The 17,391-nt window shown below is 40.1% G+C and overlaps 1 protein-coding gene across 6 annotated transcripts in view; it reads right to left on the bottom strand.

The window, feature by feature from the left end:
• Nucleotides 1-17,391, bottom strand: part of LOC144930964 (uncharacterized) — a 323,387-nt gene that overhangs the window by 248,875 nt on the left and 57,121 nt on the right. For 5 of the 6 annotated variants that reach the window (XR_013636475.1, XR_013636474.1, XM_078854778.1 and 2 more), the window contains exon 4: nt 2,565-2,686. The exons of the other annotated variant lie outside the window; for it this stretch is intronic. Coding sequence is in view for 3 of the 5 variants with exons in the window: in XM_078854778.1 (XP_078710904.1) it covers nt 2,565-2,686 (122 nt within the window). In the remaining 2 variants the exon portion in view is untranslated. The remainder of the gene's footprint in view (nt 1-2,564; nt 2,687-17,391) is intronic. 6 annotated transcript variants of the gene reach the window in all.

Below are 17,391 nucleotides of genomic sequence, written 5' to 3' on the forward strand. Positions count from 1 at the left end.
GGTTGTTCCCTACAGTACATTTTCTAGTCTTCAGAGACCAGTCTAGTTTTAAAGTATCTCTAGCAGTAGGAGAGCCACCGTTTCCTTTGGAAAATGATTCCACTGTACTCTCTCTCTCTCCCCATCAGGATGTATTTCCTGATATTCAGCCTATAATTTCCTCTGACAGGATTGAGATCTTTAAGGATTTCTACGCGTATGTTTTTCTATCTGAGCATAGACCTCTGAAACAATTACATGCAAAGTTCAGTCACAGAGAATGATCTAAGAAGCAGAATTGGTGGTGATGACATTAGGACCTAAGGCTGAGGAAGAGGTCTGCTTAATTGAGCTAAAGAAAAAGTTCCATTGGTAGAAACCAACAGATTCCTAGGGCGAAATCCTTGTCCTGTCAAACTCGAAGGCAAAATTCCCATTGACTTCAATGTGGACAGGACTTCACCCCTATATTTTATTCACAGTGCAGTACCACACAGAGAAAGTAAAAATGAAGCATCTTGAAGCAGGGTACCTTCAATTTCCCTCAGCATAAGAGCCAAGATTTCCCCCTGAATGCCAACAGAGGCAGTCAAATGAGTTCCACATGTTAGACCCTAAATGTAACATTTTTCCTTGCAATCATGCACAGTGAGGACGGGCTCTCATGTGGCTTCGTTAACAAAAATGCAGCACTCAATAATTAATAAATTCCTTTGCATGAAATAGTGGATGGCGGAACTATTCTCTGGGTGACAAAATTCAGAAGTAATGACATTGTGGGCGTTAGGTACATGTAATAAAGTGGGTGTGACTTACACCCCAAGGCGGCAGAAAATGGAAAAAGCAACCAACAGCAAATTAAGATCAAATAGGCCCCCTATTTACTTATACCTTCCTGTTGGTTGCCTGACTTAATACAACACCAATCTTCTGTGCTTGGCCTGCAGTTTCTCATTTACACCCATTTTCCAACAAGTCACTTTCAGCACCATTTATGTCACCTTTGAATTTGGCCCTAGATTCCTTGGCTTGCGTGCTGCCAAAATTCTTAATGGAGCAGTTCCTGTTCAAGCAAACATAGTCCCTTGCAATAGATACTAAAACCTAATTTATCAATAGACAAGAAAATGGCAAACTGTACTATTATCTATAGGCAGCATCTCTATTCAATACACTATTTTGACCCTTATGTCTTGTGGCACCATACAAGCAAATAAAATTGAATACAATTGGTGACCCAAAACCACATCCTTGGAAAAAATTCTATGAGGAAACAACACTAGCTGTGACGTTTACAGATCAAAGAACATATGTACTACTTCTGAACACACAAAAATGGATTATAGAGGCAGTTCCAAGTCAGAATTAAATAGATATAATCAAGCGCTTATGAATGCACGTAAGGACAGGGATGACCAAATGCGAGAATAATTAAAACACCTGGAAAACTTCAGCACAATATAAAATCTATAGCCAATGGAATCATGAAGCTGTGTGCCAGAGGAAGCCATTGTACTCAGTGAAGTATCAAGATGAAATAGGGAACTGATCTATCAAAATGTGGGAATCACATCCAAAATGCATATATACACCCCAACATTGAACCCCTATACTGTCATATTCTCTTATGTTCCCCCATAACCCTAGAACTGAATTCTCCTCCTACACTTGGCTCTCTCACCATGTAACACCATGTCCCCGCCCTCTACCCCCAGTTTCACAAGCTCTCATTTTATAACCTCCTTCATTCTCCCCAGCACCTGCCTGCTCGTTATATCATGTGTTGGTAGCAACCAATAGGATTGAGAATCCATTATGGTACGTGCTATACAAATAAATAGGAAGCACATTTCCTGCCCAAAACAGCTTACAGATTCACAACAAAGCCAAGACTCAACAAATGAAACAATAGGATGGAAATGGGGAGGGGAGACAAAGATAACACCAGTAATGTGTGTTTCCATAAACTAATCGTATGCACAACTTGACGGCGCTGAATCCTTAAAATTATAAAGTGTGTTTTACACTGTAACCACGAATGGGTGCACCATGCTGGTAACTTTTAATGTGATATTTCTGCAGCTACGTAATGTATAAAACTACCAGAAGCTAAACATGTTTTAAGATGTACGAATCACAGGGGTTACAGCCACCTATTTTTCTCTCCAAAGGAAACAATCCTCTCATTCGGCCCCAATTCTCCCTTCTGTTACACGGTTGAGTTACAACCTTGTAAAACTGATGTAGCAGAGTGGAGAACCAGGTGCCTGAAGGCCCAAGCATCCTGACAGCTTGGAAGTCAGGGCAGCATTTTAGACATACCTTTTCCATTTTTAATGTCTGTTGTGGTCCATGAATTGTCCCCTCAGCTGTAACTCCGTGGTGACACTCCAGCATACACTCTGCTGGCAGTGTCATACGTACCACGGAGTAGCAATGGAGAATGGAGCTTGCCTATAGCTGTAAGATATCTACTGTTATGACCAAAGTAAAATTCATATTTTACTCTTATTTCTTATTGAGTAGAAAAATGAATATGAAGAACCTTAGCAAACCATGAACTGCTGGAAAAGAATGGAACATACCTTGCCCCCACAGACAGGTTCAATTCTCCAATTATAGTCAGTGCTGCATGTGACATCACCAGCAAAGCAAGGTGCCATGCTGAACAGGCTCTGGCAGTTCCAGTTAACAAGTACTTCACGCTCTGCAACAGAAGAATGAAGCATAATTCCACTCAGAATGGGGATTCTGTAAAAACTGTATTGCACAGTTCCAAGATTATTGTCTTTCAATGACCCCACAACAAATCTATTCAGTTTACAAGTAGAACAATATTTTCTCTAACTCTCAGCCCTGAAAACTCAATTGGTGATCTGAGAATTATACTATGTTTTTATGGCTTGTGCATCATCAGCAATAGTCCTAACCCAATTCAGGAATATTATAAAATGACTGCCATAAAAAATTTGACAATTACCATTGACAGGTAAAATTCACTTTATCTTGGCATTTGCCCCTTTCTTGAATTTATAATGTACTTAGTATGTAGTAGAATATTGAATAGGGTCCCAATAAAATCGGGACTGTTCCAATTTTTAGTTCTTTGTCCCGCGTCCCAACCGATGCACGGTCAGGATGCCATTTGTCCCGATATTGCAGCTTGCTGCTCCGGCCGGTTTTTTTTTATTCTTATTTTTTTGCTTCCCCTAGGTGTCCCAATATTTTGTCCATTTCATCTGGTCACCCTAATATTGAATGCCATGGATAACAGTTTCAAAATGCTGCAGTAATTGAATGGTGACCACTAGAGACATAGTTATTGCACAACTGAGCTGAAGGCTACACATATCAAGATGAAGATTATGTTATTGGAATTTAGTTAATTCTCTTGATGATGAATGAGCCAAAATGGAATCCTGCTCCCCCTCCTAAATCTGCATTGATTTCTATAGAACAAGCAGGAGTAAAAAAGTAGAGCATAAATGTGTTTTTGTTACTAAGGGGTAAACAGAGAGGTTGTAGAATACAGAGAGGCAATCTGCTGCCTTCACACAGTTACTTTTCTGATTATCAGTGAATTTCAGGCCAAATTCAGCCCTGGATGTAAGTGGACACAACTCCAGTTGAATCAATGGAGCTGCACCCATATATGCAATGGCTTAATTGAACCAACTATTGTTTAAAATACCAGTGTGTTCACAGACTCCTTAACCTCTTTATTTGGAGCACTAAGATAATAGCACTGAAGTTCTGGAAGCTTTTTAAATAAAATGTGCAGACCAATCTTAAAAGGATATTATTCTAATGCAGAAGGGGAAAAATACGCTGAGAATTTTCTGGAGTTTTATTTCTACTTTGCTTTGCTAAAAGAACTTCAAACATCTCTCATATTTTTATTGTTAGGCTTGTGAGCCACGATATACCTACATGAGGTACGTAAACAATCTCCTTTATAAATTACACCTTGGATAATAAAATGATCATTGCACGAATATTACTTTATTTTTCAACTGAAAGTAATGTACACTTACTGTCAGAAACTACAAAGCAGTTGATTCACCATGGAATACATCTCTTTCATTAACATCCAGTTCTTTACCTTGTCTGGGCATCCATACTTATGTTATAAGAGGACAAAATCTATAGAAGTATGGTCCAAAAAGTCAGCTAGGTATATACTGTAGTTGAGCTAGTCCATAGAAGTAAAGAAGTCATTCTTTGGTAAATTGTATCCTCTATATAAATTCCCTGTCTCCCACCACAAAAATCCCTATACACTAAGCGACATACAGTTACAATTACTTGGCTTCATCTAGCTACTTGCCCAATGCTGTTAACCCACGATATGCAGATTTAAATGCAATCAGGGACTGAATTAGTTTCAACTTTATGGGATAAACTCAAATTTCAGTGCCTCAATTGGTGGCCTATCAATCAGAAGCTAAATACTTATACAGTGGTTACAACGTCACCTTCACATTCTCTGCAAAAAGTTCTCCACAGTGTTGACATGATGAGTGAGGAGGCACATTTCTAGCTACAGGCATAAAGTTTATGGTGGTAATAAAGAAAAATATATGTATTAAATATCGCTACAGTCAGGATACCTAGCATGACTCAAGTCCCTATTAATTTTCACCATCACAGTTAATCTGCCTAACATGCATAGGAGAATAATTTGAAACATATGCCCCTTGTATTGCTGGCCCCAAAATGCCGAGCTCTGTACTTTGAAGGGACAATAATTTATGTAGAATATCTTAGGAAATACAGCAGTGTCACAGAACTTGGGTCTAGTTTAAGTATGTTGAAGTAGGGAGTCATTGACATGCTCTGCCTCACAACCGAACCTGCCCATCTCTTAATACATACCTAACACAGAACCCAAAACAAATAATAATACAGCTGACATGATAGCTTTCTCACCATTATCTGTGAAAAGAACTTTAGTTATTTTAAAACTAAAATTAAGAGAAGCAAGTCTTTGGTGATGGTTGTTATATTGTACAGATCTATGGAAGTCATCATACTTTGGAGGCTTACAACTAGATATATGTGGGAACAGCATTTTCCATTCCATGAAAAAAGTTGAGATTTTGGGGAAAAAAATAAAAATCTGAATTGAAATGAAAAAAAAAAAAAACCTCAACATTTTTCACAGAAAGAAAAGAGATAAAATTCTATTAGGGGAGAACCAAAATGGATTTTTTTGGCTTATCAGCTATTTGCCTGAAGGGTGAGCAGGCAGGCTGTCCAGCTCTCCAGTCTCCCAAGCAGACAAGGGAGTCAGGGAAAGCAGGCAATCAGCTTGCCTGCCTGGTTTCTCTTGAAACTTTTGATTCAGTCAAATAACCATTTTCCAACCAAAAAAAAAGTTCTGGCAGAAAATTTTCAGCCAGGTCTAGTTAGAACAGAAGCTACTTAACTACATATATTATATTATGTATGTTCTGATCATCTATTTTAGGGAGGAAATAGGTTTGCTATATTATTTAATGTTCTAGGATTTGCTGAACTATGATCGGGTGCTATAGGTCATCATTAGCCAAGGACTGAAAGAGCAAACAGAAATGCACTTTGGTACTTCAAGTGCAGAAGGTGGGAGCCTACAAGGATTCTAAAAATTAATACTGGCTACTCCAAGCTTGGATTAAACTCCCAAGGTCACAGATTCTCTCTGACCTTGGATTGATAGATGCTGCCACCACCCAAGTGCAGAACCCTTTGAGAGCCCAGGAAGGCACACTTGGGAATTCCTTCCTGTGGGATACCTAAAGCCCTTTCACCCCCCTCCATTCTGGGGAAGAGCTGAGAAAGAAAAAAAAAGAAATCAGCTGTTGCCACCAGCTAATTAAACAACGTGCACAAATCTCTTAACACATAAAAATCCAATTCTGTTATTAAAAAAGGTAAATTTTATTAATTAAAAAAAAGGAAGAAAATACATCTGAGAACTCAGGCTATTGCTAGATTTTAAAAGTGCAACTACAAGGATTAAGCACCAAGAATAGCTTTCTTGAGGTCCATCTTAAAGGTTGCAAGCAAAACAAAAGCACTTGGGGTTAGCACAGAGGAATCCACAAGCCATAACGAAATAAAAGGGATAAACCTAATCGTGTCTTCCTAGACATTTCTTGATCTACTTACTTATCTGGGGTTTTTAAATAAGTAGTTTCTAGGTATGATACTGATGATTTTTTCATACCTGGCCCAAAATTCTTACAGCATAGCTGTTGCCCTATCTGCCCCTCTCCGGGAGAACAACAGACAGACAGACAAAAGGGAGACTTTTTTTCAATTTTAAAAAGTTCTAGCCTTCCCATTGGCTCTTTTGGCCAGATGCCCACTCACTACCTTTTACCTGTGCATAGCAGTGAGACTTTTTAACCCTTTACAGATAGAGCAATTAGAGAACAGCTACTAAGGGGGATTTTATAGCTACTGGCTGGATGGATGTCCATGAAAGGGAGCTATTCCCCATCCCCCCATTTTATTTATCACAATGTTATGATAATCTATTTTAGGGAGGAATTAGGTTTGCTATATTATTTAATTTTCTAGGATTTGCTGAAGTATGATAGGGTGCTAGAGGTCATCATTAGCCAAGGATTGAAAGATCAAACAGAAATACATTTTTATTTTAGGGAAGTGCAGTAGGAATTTGAAGTTGTCAAGAAATTTGAATGCCCCAATAGTTTGCATCCTTATGTAAAAATGCTAGAAAATGTAATTAGAGATGAAACCAAGAGAACTGTTTGAGGACGGAGCCATTCAGCAACAGAGTGGCTTCCCACCCGGCCAGGGGCTCATCCTCCTCTTTCTTGCTGCCCTGGCCAGAGATCATTTCTCTGTCCTGCAAAGACCAGACCTTTCCCCACACCTTGTGCCTGCAGGAATAGGGTGTCACCAGCACCGCGGATATTCAGGAAGCCCTCTGCACCTCTGCTGTCACAACCCTGCTCATTCACTCACTCACCAGCCATGAGTGTAGGAGTCACGCCCAGGCAGGAACTGTTCAGCAATACCTCGACCTCCTTCTTGCAGTCCTGGCCAGGATCACAGCCTTCCCTGCACCTTGTGCCATGGTGCCTTGGGCTCCACTGTCAGTGCTGTGAGATTCCTGAAGCCCACCTCACACTGCTGTCTTAACCCTAGCCCCAACCCTTTCCTCCCCGCCACCCCCCTTAGCTGCTTAGTTTCCAGCAACTGTAAAAACAAAATAAAAAAAAATTTAAAATAAAAATCTATATTAATTGTAGAAAAATTGAATTCTGCCAAACCTAAGTATAAACAATCTACAAGTATTAGTTGAAATGTCTGTAAATATTTCTCATAAACAACAATTATGTGACAGCCCTTAGGTGTTTCTCCCCCAAACTTCCACATTTGTTGCTATTATAAAATATTGAGAAAATATGTATCTTGCGTGGTGTCCCTAACCTCTGACTGCCAGAAGCTGGGAATGGGTGACAGGGGATGGACCACTTGATGATTACTTGTTCTGTTCATTCCCTCTGGGGCACCTGGCATTGGCCACTGTCAGATGATCGGATACTGGGCTAGATAGACCTTTGGTCTAACCCAGTATGGCCGTTTTATGTATGTACATGTGTGGACACACTTCCCTCCAACTCTCTCGCGAGGGAAGTCCTCAGCCCTTCTTGCAATTCAAAAGATATATATGTCCCTAGAGCTTCTTACAGCTAGCACAAGATGGCAGTTCCATGGACTCCTTCAACTCTTCCAGTCAAACTCTCACAACCAGAGGTAACTTCCAGTGCCTTTCTTTGGCGGCCAGTGAGATAGGGAGCACATCATCTCTGGATCCAAAAGTATTAGTAAAGTCTCTGAAGACACACACCTCACAGTGGACAACAGCAAACATGATTCAGCTACTGAGTTCTCCAGGCTGTCTCCAGTTTCCCATATTTATAGCTTCCTCCTTGCTGAGATCCAATTGGCTCAGCTTTCAGATGGTGACTAAGGGTGTGTCCTGCCAGGTGGCTTGCCCACAACAAAACTTCCTATATAGTTGAAAACAGTTACTAACCATGCGAACAGAAGAAAAATTGATGTTTTGCAGCAAATTTTGAAGCATTTTTGCACTGCAGTAGACTTTTCAATTTGAATTAGTGCTACAGTACAATATTGTAAAAGGCATTTAAAAATATTTTGAATGAAGCAAAAACTCTTGCCGGACTGGGTGACTGAGTGCCTTAATGTCCATTTAAAAATCCAATACACAAAAGTGTTCATGCTGCAGTGATGGAATTCAAAAACAGGAAGTGGAATGAGGTCAGAAAGGAAAAGACATGGAATTATTAATTTTAACCTACCTTGCCCAGCAGACCTTAAACAAAGTGATGACTTTTGGATTTACCATCATCCACACTGCGAAGATATGTAACTGCGTACTCTCTGGATATTTCTAAATGTGAAAAAACCTGATTGTTTGCAGATCTTAAACTAATTTAGTGACTAAATCAGAATCCCACAGCCTTTCATTCAGAATTCAGTGACCTGAAGGCTATTACCACATTATATGCTATTGAAAGTGGTAGCACATGCTCTGGCAGAGATCCTGCAGCATGACAGCACCAAATCAGTGAGTTCTCTTCTCCCTGTTTGATATTTGTCCTCCTCATCTCACACCTATATTGGGCTTAAATCCTGTCTCTTTCCCTGCCATCCAAGTCTCAGCAGCTGGGTGTGACATAGGGAGATTGTATGGAGTTTGGAAAGGAAAGAGATCCAAATCATGCAGTGGAGGATCTCTGCTGCCAGCTCCTCATCCTGCTCAGCGAGGACAGTGGAGAAGCAGAGCTGCAGATCCACCTGACCCATGCCTGCTACTCCTCTGCCATGCCTCTCTAAAACCCTGCTACATAGGGGCCTCTGGGGAGCCCCCAGACAGCTGGCCTCTGCAATGTGCAGCATGGACAAGCCTTATATGGGGGCTTTTCAAATCCTCCCCATAACTCCTCATGCAGACACACAGAACCACCCTCTTGGTTCTATTGCAGCTGAAGCCCAACATGTCCCCCCTGTGCACTTTACTTCTTCCTGTGTTCGTTTCATTAGTGGTCTTTTTCCATCAAGACAGAAGCAGCCATGCATCTAGTCCCAGAAACAATCTCTCCATAACCATTCCCCACCATCCATCTTCTCTCCACAAACTGCCACTTTCTTTTCAGACTCCCAAGCATCTCACTCTCGACATAGTTTTTTACCAGCTTAATTGACACCACACAAGTAATTTTAATCTGTTTAAAGACAACTCATTACATATTGACCTCTCTAACTACAATATGATGCCTAGCCTTTTACCAGTGTGCTTCCTTACTCAAATCTTATTTCAGCACTATAGCTTCACTGCAACACCAACTGGCTTCTTGCAGAAACCACTGGGATGGATAAATTGGATCCCTAGAGCCCACTTGATCTCATTAGAATTGGCTGCCTGATGTTTTAGTGAGATTTTGTTAGACACACAGAAGCCTTTAGATGTAGGTGCCCCATTAAATAATCATTCTTATAATCTGGCATAAATGGCTAATGGGAGGAGAGAGGGAGCCAAGTAAAAGTGCAGTTTTACAGGTTACAAGAAAGTAGGAGGATGAATTGTCTACTTGGGATGACCTGAGCTGTTAACTGGTAATAGGACACTGTTGCCCTGAATTTATAACTAACCTGCAAAGCAGCAGAGGCCTAAATAACCCATATTTTTAAGACACATGCCCCCAGATGTTGGCAAAACAAAACCTGTAAGGTAATACATCACCTATTTGTTATATCCAATATAAGAGCCTTTATAGTTCTATATTAAAAGCAGATTTATGAAAAGGTCAGATACTAGGGTAATAAGGGCCACATAAATAGATTACATCACAATAACTACATAGATTTTTTTTAAAAAGTATGATCCCATTTTGGCACAGCAAAACAGAGACTTTTTTTAATCACAATCTTTCTAGCACTAAAAAGATTATGCTCTAAATGCTACTTTTTACTGGTCTTTGAAATTGTTATAGAATAAAAGTTTCATATGCAGAAAGATTCGTCTCCGTACCAAATACATATATAACATAACATTTTTGAAACAGGCCTGTTCTCTGATGCTGCATTCCGTACCAAACCTTTTGTTCTTAACCTTCTAAATGGAGTGGATCAACAGGAAATTCAAAATATCCTTATCCAATTCTATGATTAGGAAACATAATTGTTGAGGGGTGGGAGGGTCAATGCCACTGCAAGATCATTGAAGATATTATAATTATAATGCTATTACAGTTGAAATTAAGATTTCACTTTCATTTTAAACCATTATTGTTAAGAGTTTCTAATAGGGCTGCAAAAAATTACAAAAATAATCACAATTAATCATGAGATTAAAAAATAGCTGTGATTAGTCGCAGTTTTAATTGCGCTTTTTAATAATAATATAATACCAATTTAAATGTATTATATACATATTTGGATGTTTTCCTACATTTTCAAATATATTGATTTCAATTACAACACAGAATACAAAGTGTACATTACTTGCTTTATATTATTTTTATAACAAATATTTGCACTGTACAAAAGATAAAACAAAAGAAATAGTATTTTTCAATTCACCTCATACAAATACTGTAGTGCAATTTCTTTATCGTGAAAGTGCAACTTACAAATGTAATTTTTTTTTGCATAACTGTACTCAAAAACAAAAGAATGTAAAACTTAAGAGCCTACATATTGAAGCATGAAGGGGCATACCTGACACATAAATAGCTTGCAGTACTGGCTACAACACTGCCATGTGAATGTCTGTTCTGACTTTCAGGTGACATTGTAAAGAAGAAGCGGCAGGATTATTTCCTCTAAATGTAAGCAAACTTGTTTGTCTTATCAACTGCCTGAACAAGAAGTAGGACTGAGTAGACTTGTATGAGGTGAATTGAAAAACACTGTTTCTTTTGTTTATCCTTTTTACAGTGCAAATATTTGTAATAAAAAATAATAATACACCTCTACCCCGATATAACGCGGTCCTCAGGAGCCAAAAAATCTTACCGTATTATATGTGAAACCACGTTATATCGAACTTGCTATGGAGGGCCAGATAGGGAACGCTGTGCCTCCCCAAACAGCCTGGCCCCGCCCCCTCTCTGACCCCCACCTACTCCCTGCCCCCTGACTGACCCCTCAGAACCCCCGACCCATCCAACCCTCCCTGTTCCCTGTCCCCTGACCGCCCCCAGAGACCCTCTGCCCCTTGTCCAACGCCCCAGCCCTGGCCCGGCCCCCTTAACATGCCGCTCAGAGCAGCGTGTCAGAGCCAGACACGCTGCCACCATAGGTGCTGACTCATGGGTGCTCCGGGGCTGGAGCGCCCACAGAGAAAAATTGGTGGGTGCAGAGCACCCACAAGCAGCTCCCCGCCCCGCCCCAGCTCACCTCCACTCCGCCTCCTCCCCTGAGTGCGCTGCCGCTGCTCCACTTCTCTCCCTCCAGGGCTTGCCTCAAATCAGCTGTTTGGCGTGGCAACCCTGGGAGGGAGGGGGGGGGAATGCGGAGCGGCGGTGCGCTCAGGGGAAGAGGCGGAGCAGAGGTGAGCTGGGGCGGATAGCAGTTGCTCTGCGTGCCCCCCCCCACCCCCGGTTACTTGCTGTGGCCCTCCCCATGCCCAAGCCACCCCCCCAGCCCCAGCTCACCTCTACTCCGCCTCAGCCTCCTCCCCTGAGCGTACCGCCGCTGCTCCGCTTCTCCCCCTCCCTCTCTCCCTCCAAGGCTTGCTGCGAATCAGTTGTTTGGCGCGGCAAGCCTGGGAGAGAGGAGAAGTGGAGCAGCGGAGCGCTTGGGGGAGGAGGTGGAGATGAGTTGGGGCAGGAAGTGGTTCCTCTGCGCCCACCTCCCCCAGTTGCTGCAGCCCACCCCGCGCCCCTGCCCCCGACCCCAGCTCACCTCCGCTCTGCCTCCTCCCCTGAGCGTGCCGCCACTCCACTTCTCCCCTCTCCCTCCCAGGCTTGCACAAGCCTAGGAGCGAGGGGGGAGGAAGGGAAATGCTTTACCCTGTTATATCCGAATTCACGTTATATCGGGGAAGAGGTGTATAAAGTGAGCATTTGTACACTTTGTATTCTGTGTTATAATTGAAATCAATATATTTTAAAATGTAGAAAAACATCCATAAATATTCATAATACATTTAAATTGGTATTCTATTATTGTTTAACAGTGCAATTAAAACCACGATTAATCATGACTTTTTTTAATCTGGTTAATTTGTTTTGCATTAATCACATACATTAACTGAAATTAATCGACAGCCCAAGTTTCTAATCAATATTGGAAAATAGTCACAAACTTTCCCATGCTAGGCACAAAGGATAAAATTTTCAAAAGTGCCTAAGTCCCACTGAAAGTCAATGAAACTTAAGCACATAAGTCACTTAAATGCTTTTGGAAATTTTATCAAAAGCCTAACTCACCTAGCACTTCCCCTCATAAAGATAGTCACTTGCCTTTGAAAAAATACATATATAGTCACACTGAGCAAGTGGGAAAAAAACTGGTTATAAAATTTCTCAAAAATTTCTTTTTAGGTTGAAATTTCTCATATTCTTCCCAGGCTCAGCAGCAGCTTTTGTTTGTCTGTGTGAATCTGGGAAGGTGCCATAAAAATCAGCTTTGGCTAATTATAAGTCGTCTGAATAGGTATGAAAAATATTTTCATTTAAGACATTTTTCAGAATCTTTTTTGCATTCATAACTCAAAAACAGCTTTTTAAACATTTCAGATATAGGTGGCAGCTCAGGGATGTGGAATCCTTATTTAATAGCATATGGTCCAGGAATTTACCTTGTTTAAAGAAAACTGGTTTTGAAATAAAGTTTTGGATGTTTAATAACATTATACTGAACCTTCTTTGTGCTGCCTCAGTCCCCAGGGCTACTCAGAATCATGCCCCCTGGCTTTCCCCCTATGCCAGAAAGTGGGAGGATGGGATCAGCTGTGTTATCTTCTTGTCACTAGGGGATTGCCCCACATCTGGAGAATCTTCAGCTAATCTGTTAGTGTGCTTTACTGCTCCTTTCTTCCACCAAAGCAAGGCCAAAGACATGGCCCCCAAATACATATAAGGGTAACTACTTGAGTGCACCGAAGTGAACTTCAGCATACAATTGTCCTAACAACCACAAGTGATTTTATTTAAATTTGCAGACAGAAGAGGGGATCTTTGTAAGTATCAGAAAACAGCTTACATGAGAGTCTTTTACTCATGGTAGACATGGCTCAGTCTGACCCCTTTACTAAAACATTAATCCTCCTTACATTTTAAACTCATTTCCTGCACCTGGTGTCTGACAGCATCTCTTGAAATATATTAAACAAAACTGAAATGCGGCACAACTTAACATTGCGCAATAAAGTTGTTTTTTTCTCTATCTGAAGCATAGCTAAAAGTCTGTAAGGTGATCGGTGGCTTAGGGTGAGAAAGTTATAACTTTATTCTGGTATGTTTAGCCTATGAATCCTAGCAATCTGCTAAATTTAAATCACTGATAAAGTCAGTAATTAAAACTCCAAAGATGAAATGCGGAGGGATGTAATAAATGTATGCTGGGGGTGATATTAAGAGACAAGCCTTGTGCATACTCAGGCACTTGTTATCTCTAAGCTATGAACAATTTTATTATTTTTACAGAATGCACTGACAAAAAAGCAATAAAACAGTATGCATGTTACATTTAAGTGTTTTTCCTCCCAAACTGCCCTTTATAAAGGGAATTAGAGAAAAATCATAGTGTATCTAACTGTTCCATATCTTTACTTTTTCCACTGTATGTTTGGTCATGAAATCACTCTTTTCACATCTTACTCTTTACCTATTTAATCTTTCTTATCTGGTTAAGCTTTTACAACACACTCTTACTTTTACAACACTGACAGCATCTGAGCCCCTCACATACGAATACCATCTTTTAGACATTTGCTTTCTTTTACCCACCCCAAAGCTCCAATCTATTTAATTTTTGCCTGCCATTAGATACACAATTTCCTCTGCCCCCATCTAAATTTCATTTCTTCAAAGCCCAAGATCTCCACACTGAAACACTAGTTCTGATCTTCTAAGCCTCATAATAAGGATACCACTCCACTCCCAAATCTTTGTCTATTTTTCGAATGGAACTCTCACAAACATATTTCTGAGAATTTCAAATGTTTGTAAGAGTTTTCTGGAAGTGTCAAAAAATTATGAGAATGGTAATTATCTCAAGTCATTTTCAAACGGAAGCAACATTGTCAGAATTCCTTCCCAAACACCTGTTCACATGAAATTTCCACCCAATATTATATATTTGAAAAATTATTATAAGCAACATCACTTCTGGAGGAAATTTGCTTGGGCCCAAAAGGTAGATCAGCACCAAACTACCACTGACTTTCAATGGGAAGCCTAACTATTCTTTGTGCCATTGAAAATCTCCCCACAACTTGTCATCTATTGACTCCTCCTGATTTACCGTCAGTACTGAAGTCAATGTAGTTTACACCAGCTGAGGACATGGCCCTATGTGTTTATCATTCTTACCAATACAGCAGAATTAATCCTTATGCTGTGCAAAGCTCTAACCCCACACTAGGGCAGATCAGAGAGAATCATCGGGGCTATTTTTTTTTTGTTGATTTTTGCGGCATTTGAATGGACTGATTCAGTTGTTGTACTACTCCTTAGATATATTAGATTATTTAAACAAGAAATTTCTAAGCAGCTGACTGTGACCAGATCAATATCTCAGAGGAAGTTCTTGATAGCATCTAGCCTTCTTTTGCCAGTATTGTGTCTTTCTTCTAACCTAAAGTTGTTTCTTATAATGCACAGTAATGGAACACATGCAGAAAGAATTAAAACTTTCTAATTTTGTCTTTAGTAATTGGATAATGTTAATGTGGTAATAATAATATTCCCTATACCACATACAGTGAATAGTTAGCAATTACTGCACTCATGTTACCTAGTTCAGAAAAGAAAAGCATGGTTTTAAGATCAAACACACTAAAAGATAACCACCGTTTCCCCAATTGAATGATGAACTAGGGCTGCCAAGCATCTGGTTTTCGACTGGCACACCCAGTCAAAAAGGGACCCTGGCAGCTTCGGTCAGCACCTCTGACCGGGCCGTTAAAAGTCCCAGTCAGCAGTGCAGCGGGGCAAAGGCAGGCATCCTGTCCAGCTCTGCATGGCTCTCAGAAGCGGTGGGCATGTCCCTGCAGTCCCGAGGCAGGGAGGAGCAATCAGGGAAGCTCTATGCACTGCCCACGCCCACAGGCACCACCCCCACAGCTCCCATTGGCTGGGAATGAGTGAAAGTGAGTGAGGGTGGGGTAGAGTGAGTGACAGAGGGAGGGGGATGGAGTGGGGGTAGGGTTTCGGGGAGGGGGCGGAGAAGCGGTGTTCGTTTTAGTGTGATTAGAAAGTTGGCAACCCTATGATAAGCTTACAACTACTGCATTTTTAGCCGGGTTAACAAAATGGATAGTCCTCTACAAAATCTCTTCTCAGGATACATGACGCAAAGCACAATAATGCCCTATCATTTAGCATACTCCCTAAGAGGCCACTAACCAATTATAAAATTGGAAGATCGGAATATAGGAATTGCCACACTGGATCAGTTCTGAGGTCAATCCAGTCCAGTATCCTGTATCCAATGATGGTCAGTGCCAGATGCGTTAGAGGAAGAATCCCACCAGTCATCAGATGTGACATAAACTGCCCTCCATGGAAGTCCCTTCCTAATCATCAATAGGAACAGGACTATTCCCATGCTTAAAATTAAGTACGTTTTTATGTACATTGCCAGACTGGGGCCTTTTTGCTTTACATTTAGCTCTGTACAAAACAAATGGAAGGCCCAATCCCTGCCTCTACGCTCTAATGAAATGCTCTATGTAATTTGGTCAACTGCTTCAGACTATGCATCCCATTAACTGTCTAATATACTGTACTTTATAATCTGGGACTTCAAATAATTCCACCTAGCAAAAGACCCATTGAATAAAACACTGCTCATATATGTTCAAAGTGAAGAGTATGTAAAATAATTATCTTTCTTTCTTTTTCTTATACTGCTGTCATTAGGTCCTAAAAAAGAAGAAAGTTGCATCAGTCTCTGGGGAATTGAAAGAAAACAATCCAATCCAGCTTCACTCAATCAATTTCAACTGTATTTGTGTTTTGTTATGTAACTTCACATAGCTCTGTTTTATTATTTAAAATTATGTCAGGAATGTATCAATTCAATTTACAAAATTCCTTATCCCACACAGAGATATCTGCCTGAAATAGTTGAGAGACTCCTCATCTTGAATATTAATCAACACACCAAGATTTACCTAATCTAGTGATGACATAAATATATATATGACTATTAGGTTAATTGTGATTTATAATTCAAAATTAACATTTCAGCAAAATTCTATTAAAATCACATAATCAGGCAGTGTTATTATGGTAACATGAATATACATTTTTCCCCCAGTTGCCTACAGCTGTTAAAAGTCCTTATAAAAATTGTTAACTTTAAACCAACAGGAAAAAAAGTGGCGATACCCTTAGAAACTTTTGACTTGCATACAGATCTAAATAATGTTAGCACAGTGTATGCAGTATTCACTAGACATTTTCTATATTAAGTCTTGACACTGAGTGTGTATATCTAGGTAACATGATATACTTATCTAAGGTAAAATTTGATAGTTGTTAAGGATGGCCACTGTAGCTCAACAATGAGGTTCACTGAGATCTTGAAAATACTTGTTCATTTAACACATACATCAGCAAGGCGTGCTACTGCCGTAGGTTTTGGCAGAACAGAGGAGAAACCCTACATCTGGTAGGTAGTGAGGATACAAAAATCTGTGGCCCACTGAAAATGTATTTTCTATCCAAGAACTATACTATACTGATATTATTTTTTAAGTTCATATTCAATTCTATAACATTCACATTTTTTAAATTAAACAAAGACTCCCCCCACCAGCAGGGGGATGTTTTTGCAGCAGAATTTAGGTCCAGCTAGCTGTGGAGTGCCTAGGGCCTTGTTTTTAAGCTACAGACTAAACCACAAATAATGAGAAACTACTTTGTAATTGAACTAGAAATATTTCATCCACAGACACGCTAACAGCTTGATGTACAATGAATAGACACAAATTTACTAGGTTAATGGGTGACTTGATTATAGGTCTATAAGTACTTATATGGGGAACTACTATTTAATAATGGGCTCTTCAATCTAGCAGAGAAAGGTAAAACATGATCCAATGGCTGGAAGTAGAAGCTACACAAAATCAGACTGGAAGTAAGGTATACATTTATAACAGAGTAATTAACCTTTTAAACAACTTATCAATAATGG

Source organism: Lepidochelys kempii, chromosome 1 (assembly GCF_965140285.1).
Source record: "Lepidochelys kempii isolate rLepKem1 chromosome 1, rLepKem1.hap1, whole genome shotgun sequence".
NCBI classification, from domain to species: domain Eukaryota; kingdom Metazoa; phylum Chordata; order Testudines; family Cheloniidae; genus Lepidochelys; species Lepidochelys kempii.